At 38.3% G+C, this 7,518-nt stretch overlaps 1 protein-coding gene across 1 annotated transcript; it reads right to left on the bottom strand.

The window, feature by feature from the left end:
- Positions 1-1,068: 1,068 nt before the first annotated feature.
- LOC115651192 (spexin-like) lies at positions 1,069-6,152 on the bottom strand. Its single transcript, XM_030562151.1, has 5 exons — positions 6,085-6,152; positions 5,892-5,969; positions 5,743-5,800; positions 3,093-3,170; positions 1,069-1,154 (listed from the first exon to the last, which is right to left on the bottom strand). Exons 1-5 carry the CDS (start codon positions 6,121-6,123, stop codon positions 1,069-1,071), a joined length of 339 nt encoding a protein of 112 aa, XP_030418011.1. The 5' UTR covers positions 6,124-6,152.
- Between the last annotated feature and the right edge of the window lie 1,366 nt (positions 6,153-7,518).

Genomic DNA, 7,518 nt, shown 5'->3' with positions numbered 1-7,518 from the left:
ACCGTCTCTCAGGTGGCCACAGGTACTCCTGTTCTTCTTGTGTCAGTGTACAGCGTCACCAGGCATACAGCAAATATTATAAATTACTTAGTTGGTTAAATACAAAGGCTACAATATCATTTTCAGAACAGATGTCCTGTGTCAATGTGATGAGTGAGCATCTGATGGAAAATTTCAGTGAGTAATTAGCAAACGCGGCATTTGTACCAGAAAGATCAAAAACAGTTCACTTGAAGGATGTTGTTGTGTTTCATAGGTCTTACACAAGTACCAAACATATCCTAGCACAATATTTGTGAAGATTGCATGTACAAAATCCCACTTGTCATGTTCAGATTCCTGAACAAACTTTGAGAAGCCAGTGACGTGTGAAACCTGATAAAGGAAGAAAGCTAATAATTTGATTGCAATAAAATCAGAAAAGCCAATCACCCACAACCAAAACAAATACATCAATGAGGTACAAATGCATTGCCATTTTGTTTAATCTATGTCTTAGAGGTAGCATGGTCTTTTACATGTGTGATGAGAGGCAGTAAGTGCTCTTTCTGTCGGACCAGAGAATTGCAAAGGAGGCAGCTCCAGCTGGACATTTCATTCTGCTTAAACACCTGGCTGATGGTGGGGATGACTTTGTTGAGTGGGTCAAACACAGGAGGACGCTTAATGTGACTTCAGTGGAAGTGAGAAGCACAGTCAAGGTACCAGTTTTGGGGAAGTATGTCTTTGGCGAAAGCAGAAAGAGACACCTGTCTTGTGTTTTGAACACTGCTACTTTGCAGATACCTGGGAGTTGTAAACTTTGCTGTTGCTTTTTTACATTGGATATCGCTCCTAAGAACATCAAACATTTAATATGTTGTTCACCCTTTAGCATTCATGACTACCAAATTAAATTTTATTAACATAAAATGAAATTGTTACTAAAACAAACTGATTTAAAGTTTACCAGCCTTTAATGGAACTTTTCACGGTGACATTTACAGTAACTTTTTTAAGTTAACATATTTGTTTTTATTTATACAGCATGATGAGAAATTAGCAGCAGGTAAAGTAAATCTATTTATTCTATTCCAAGTCGTTAATGTCCATATTTTGAGCTGTTAATCTTGTTTTGATGTTCATAAATTTCAATGGTGTTGAATTTTTATAACCTAAAGTCAAAAAATATATATTCACTACACATGTTCCTAATATGAAAACATATACAATGGTTAGTGTCCGTGATTAGATATTATGGCTTGTTCATACTCCCATTGAAGTCAAGGTCTTTCCATTGACTTCACTAGGAGTTGGACTGGGCCCTAAAATCAATAATATAAACACCTGAATAGGACTCCACCGACTTTAGATGTAAAGATTCATCCCACCAAGTCTGGGCTACTGTTTCTAGCCCTCTTCCTTGCTAATTTAGTCTTGAAAACTTACTGGAATCTAAACCAATGTATAGGGTAGAAAGTTTGTCACTGCTCTTTTTCTAAAGATTATAGTGTATTCGTGATCTTTGTCCTCGCCCCTCCCCAACACACACACACCTACAGCAGCCCAGACCTAGTGGGAGACTGATGGAAAACAAGTTGCTCTTCCTGGAGTTTCTGTTTATTTTACTTTTTAGCAACATTCCCCAAAATACACTGTGCAGAGACAGCAAAAACAAAGAGGAAAAATAAAACTGTTCATTCATTTCCTAGAGCAACAGTGAGTTGCTGAGTGACTTGAGCTAGGACTCTTTATTTTCCCCTGGTAAGGGCTGTGACAACCACCATCCTTGTCTCTACCGCTAAAAGGCCACGTCCTCCTACAGCTCATTCCTGCCTGTCCCCATTGTATTTGCTCCTGATTTGCTCACCCAGTCCCCAACTGAGGAAAGCACTTAAGCACATACTTAAATCCATTCTTAATCGGGAAAGCATTTAAGTACATGCTGTTGCACTTCTTAGCACAAGTACTGACAATAATGGCCATGAACCCCTGACCAGAGACAGGACTGAGGAAGGGTTTCTGCTGCTGTGATAGTAATAGTGAGAGAAGATGGTATTGTAAGAGCAACCACTTTTTGTGGCTTCATGGCAGCAATCAGAGACCTGGGGTATGATTCTGAAGACTCCCAGCTCACCTTGTTAGGGCTGACAACTTTTGTATTTGCTTGTGAGCCAAAATAATCCTAGGTGAAATCCTGGCCCCACTGAAGTTAATGGCAAAACTCCTCTTGACTTCAGTAGGGCAGGATTTCACCGTTGTGTTGCCACATCAGAAAATGGGAATCTCCCCTGTGTGATGTTGCATCAGTGCACCGTAGTGTAGCTCCATGTCAGGATGCAGCATTGCAATGCCATTTCCTGTAATACTACAGCATGCTTGATGGGAACGACTCTCATGTCACAAACTAAGCATATATTTTCCCCAGTAGCCTTCACTGTCTGTAAATTTGGCATCACCCTGGGCCCTGAATTTCACTGTTCTGTCTGCATGACTTACATGTACAACCCTGCCTGTTAGCACCTCCATCATTGCCGTTGTGTGCACAACACTGCCACCGTGCCCCTTCAGCTGAAATCCTCATCTGTTCCTTCATCTCCTCTTGTCTTCACTCCTGCAACTCCCTTCTCTCTGCCTTGCCCCACTCCCACCTCTGCAGACTCCAGGATGTGCAGAAGATTGCTGCCCGCCTTTTTGCCAGTCCAAAAATAAAGACTTTTTTATTTAAGTTTTTGCTTTATGCTATGAAATGGTTGAACCTCCAGTATATACATGGGATTTTCCACTTCACTCCATGCTGGCCTAACTCTGCTCCCATCAAAGTCAATGGTTTACTGGCAGCAGGGCTAAGGTAACGCTAAGCATTGTGGAAAATCCTGCCTGCGTTCAGTCTTTTCCCCTTGATTTGAAGTGAATTAGCAAAGCAAGAGACAGATCCTCAGCTGATATAAATTATCCAGTGGATCTATGACAATTTACAGCAGCTGAGGATCTGCCCCAAGGGTTTTTCCTGCATCCCAGACAAAGAAATATATTTGTCTGGGTAACATTTTAAAAATCGACATATAAATGCTTATGGCAGATTTACTTGTCTATTATATTTTTTAAATTACTTTTTAACACTGCATTCAAGTCCTCCAGGTCAAGCTTGTAATATTGCTCTTCACTATCAGAAGCATATCTTCTACCATCTGTTAAAAATGAAAAAAAAGAGAGAGACAAGTTACCAGTGAAAATGTTTTATCAATACATCATTCAAAACAAGTCACAGGTCTGGATGATTTATTATAAATATTCAGTATGCATGTGAGAAAGCCACAGTGAATCCAGACAAAGCTGTGATTTGCTGAGCTGTGTGAGGGAGCTAGGAACTCCTGAATCTTGACACTGACTCCTCCTTGGGTGTTGGTCAGGTCACTTAACTTCTCTGACCCGGTCTCTACTAGTCAAAAAGGCATTGCAACAAACCATTAATTGAGCTTGCAATGCCTGTACAATCATAGGTGTGCACAGCACATATAATTAGGGTGTGCACCCAGGGAATCTTTTGTTTGTTTGTTTAAAGGTGAACATTTATTGAATACTCAATGGTAAAGGACATTATTATTCATCAAACAAACTAAAGAAACTAAAACTTAACTAAAGTTATTTTTTTTAAATTAAGAACTAAACTTTACTTAAATTAAAACGCAAAGCCACTTTTTTTTGAGACATTAGGGTGTGCCTGGGCACAACCAGCACACCCCGTGCGCACGTCTATGTGTACAATGCCTTGTGTCCTCATAGAGAACAGCTGTCCAGTGTTTTGCAAGAGCTGCTTGTACTGGTTGCTTGCAGTTCTGGGACAAAGTACACCCTACAATGCAGTGCTCTGCATATGGAAATTACCCAGGCATCTCTCCTCCCAGCAACACTGCTCCATGTTATGGGAAAGAAGTTTCTGCGGCCCTAGAATGCAATTGGTACAGTACAAGCATGGTTGTAACGAATATTGCATACACACCAAAACGGTTTAGTTCAAAAATATTCCTGTGTGGAAATACCAGACCATTGCAAGGACAAGCAAGAAAATGAACTGTTTTATGCAGTCATATCCCTGCAGTAGTTTCTTTGCTTCATATAAACACATCCTCTCTGGAAAAAATTCTGGACTTCAGCTGCGGATCTCTTAAAATTTGCCAGGAGAAGTAGGAGTGCAAAAGTGATTCTAAGTACCTATGAGTTCCCTTGATCCTGGGCCATTCGGATGTTGGACAGCTTCTCTGGCACAGATTAGAGTAGTTTGAAGATTTCTCTAACTTGCACCCACTGCCAACAGCCCTAAGGGGTCATTATGATAACTGAGTATCGCTGGGAACAGGGAAAATGTGCTAATCCCCTCTTTCCCCCAGCTATGCCACCAGGAGGAGGTTGGGTAGGAGTAAAAGCCATTATGGTGGCTTTATTGGTTCTATGCCATCCAATAATCCCCCTACACTGGGAAATAAACTCCTGTGCTGTTTAAACCAGTCTCATAGCCATTGCCCATCAGTGAAGAAGGGCCAAATAGTCCTAGTGATGGAAGGATCTAGGCCTACAGCTTTGATCCACCTCTGAAATATTTTGATTTTTAATTTGATCCACTCCAAGATTATTATTTGTCTACATTAATGTCTCAACGTATAGTCACAGGAAATATAACTTCTTAAGTAAATCAGGTTTTAGAGGTTTATGAATCTGAGACCTTACAGTAACTATGAATGAACTCTCTGGTCATCACTCTCTAGAAGCATATTGTTCCCACAGTATCATTTATAAAATTCTTCCAAGTCTGATTGAGCATTTCAGACCTTGTCACAGTTATCTCTTTGCAAATGTCATTTGGATAATATAGGAAGACATTGAGTAGGTGTAGTGCTAAGTCTCAGTACTTCAGGTACTTTTTGTCAGGTCTCATCAATTAAACTAGCTTGTTTTCAAAGATCTAACTAAATAGTGCTGTCTGCTCTGTGACATTCTGTTGTCAAACAATGGCAAACTTTATCAGATTGCCCTCCGCTGCTAGCTCTTGTCTTTCTCTAGTTATTTAATTAAATTAGATGATTGCATACTTTATAGACTCCTCTGAGAATCAACTAAACAAAATACTTGTTTGCTTACTGTAATTTAAAAAATCTGAACTGAAAGTGAATTTAAAATCCTGCACTGGAATGCATGGTTTGTTCTACAGGTAGAGACATTTGAATGCTTGGAGTTTATTTGTTTTCAAGACTGGACTCTAGGAGTAAAATTGGTTAAAAGTAGACAATACAATATACGTTTACCACTTTTCATCAAACTGTTTTTGGGTTGACTTTATAACACATACATGAAAATGTACAGACATCACAAAAATTAGAAACACAATCTTATTTTTCTGCCAATAATTATTGTCGAATTTGTCCAAAGCACTAGTATTTGTAATTGTAAATAATATGTTGTATAAAAGAAATACATAACTGAGTAAGATATGACTGTGGTATTTGTAGAAAAATAACATTTCTAACAGAATTTGTACGTAACACAAAAAAATTACCAGTACTTTGGTATTAGGATATCCTTACACAGAAAATGTATCTGTATACTTCACAGTGGTACAACTTTCATATGATAAAACAGCTTTATTAACTTACTAATGTTTTTATTTAATGTGGTATTTTAAAAAATACATATAAATTCAGTTTCTTAGTCCAATTAAGCATTTAATCTCACTGTGCAAATGATAGGCTACTGAATTTAACTTACATCGTCCTTTGAGGTATAGCATTGATTGTGGGCCCCAATTTCTTGCTATAAGTTTGTTCTGCAAGTTGCAAAAACAAAGTAGAAATTATTTGGCTAGAAATGAATCCTCTCATAAAGTCCTACAGAGACATTTTTAACCCAATTTTTACCTTTGGAGCACACTGAGATTCAACTATAAGAACAACCATGAGGATGGCACAGGCGCAAACCACTGCAGTTTTAGTTTTCTGTAAGAAAATAATAATTTAAAAAAAAATATTTTTGTCTTTCATAATACATTTAGCAAAACGGAGCAATTAATATTATAAATCAAAGTTCCTGCACACTCTGTATTTTTCTTACCATTTTAGCACGTCTGCTGCTGTCACTCTCTTCTATCATCCAAACGCTGTCAAAGATTTGGTTTGCCACTCTCTCACTGGAAAAGAGCTTGAGCAGCTGATGATCATAAAACATGCAAACTTGAGTTCAGCTGGGCATGTTTCTTTCCAGCAGTCAGTTTTAAAGGGAACAATGTACAGATGCAGTTTAATATGCGAAAATTAGGTGTACAGTATCTACCTTCCTTTGTGATCAAAACAATAAAATTATTGTGTCAGGCTCTTTTATACCAGGGTAGTTAATGACAGTTGTCCCCGTGGGATCCGGAAACAACCTGTACCCAAAGGAAAAGAAAAGACAAGACAAAAGTTGACTAAATGTCAAGCATTCTCAGTAGATGCTGCATATGTGTAATTTGCATCTGTCGCCCTGTTTTCTACCATAGTAAGCACCTGATAATGGGGAGGGTTACAAAGGAAAGTTTTCCTGTTCATTGACTGTTTTATATGCTCATTTATCCATCACTCTCTTCTGTTCTCTTTAGTTGGTTGTACCGTACTCATTACCATAGCACCTATGTAGAGCTACACATTTTATTTTACTTGTATGTACTATTCCAACCTTTCCTTGCAGTCGTTAATTGTTTTTTTATCTTATATGCCAGTCATCCTGTATGGCATATAAAATATACATTCTGAGTATTTTATGTCATCTCTTTGGTGTGTTGGCTTAAGTCCATTAGATCATTTTATTGTAAAATCATAGATTCATAGACTCTAGGACTGGAGGGGACCTCGAGAGGTCATCGAGTCCAGTCCCCTGCCCTCATGGCAGGACCAAATACTGTCTAGACCATCCCAGATAGACATTGACTTTATACATTTATATGCTCATTTCAAGGGTTCAGATTCATCAGGAAATGAACTAGTCCCTATTATTTTTGTTCCCATTGATTACACAGAGCTGGACATGCTGCTGTTTCTTTTATACTTTTTAAGCATATTAATGGCAAGAGGAAAAGCAACAACACGTACATGAATTTCCTATATTTACAGGACTTTCCAGTATTGAAAATGTGTTTCGACCACCAAAGGAAAGAAGATCGAATTATTCTAAACTAGTAAATTAAAACAAATGTTAAGGATTCTAGCAAAAGATGCTGACCAGAGTAAAAGAAAGTGAGGGGACTGAAATTCAAGTTGTAGAATCAGAAGGATTTTATTTCCTCTCCTCTTCCTGTAACTACAGTATATGCAGAAATATTAGCTCTGGCAGTGTGAACTTTACAAATATTTAGGGTTTACGTATTCTATATGGGTCCAATTCTCATTAACACAAAGGCCACTTTTATACAGCTCTAGCAGTGTAAAGGGGCCATAAAGTGGGTATATATATCTGCTCCCACTTTAAAGTCCTTCTGTGCTGCCACTGTGGTATAGAGTTGTCTCAATGTAA

This window comes from Gopherus evgoodei, chromosome 4 (assembly GCF_007399415.2).
Source record: "Gopherus evgoodei ecotype Sinaloan lineage chromosome 4, rGopEvg1_v1.p, whole genome shotgun sequence".
NCBI classification, from domain to species: Eukaryota; Metazoa; Chordata; order Testudines; family Testudinidae; genus Gopherus; species Gopherus evgoodei.
Note: the sequence above shows the minus strand (reverse complement) of the source record. Positions and strands in the feature narration are given on the sequence as shown.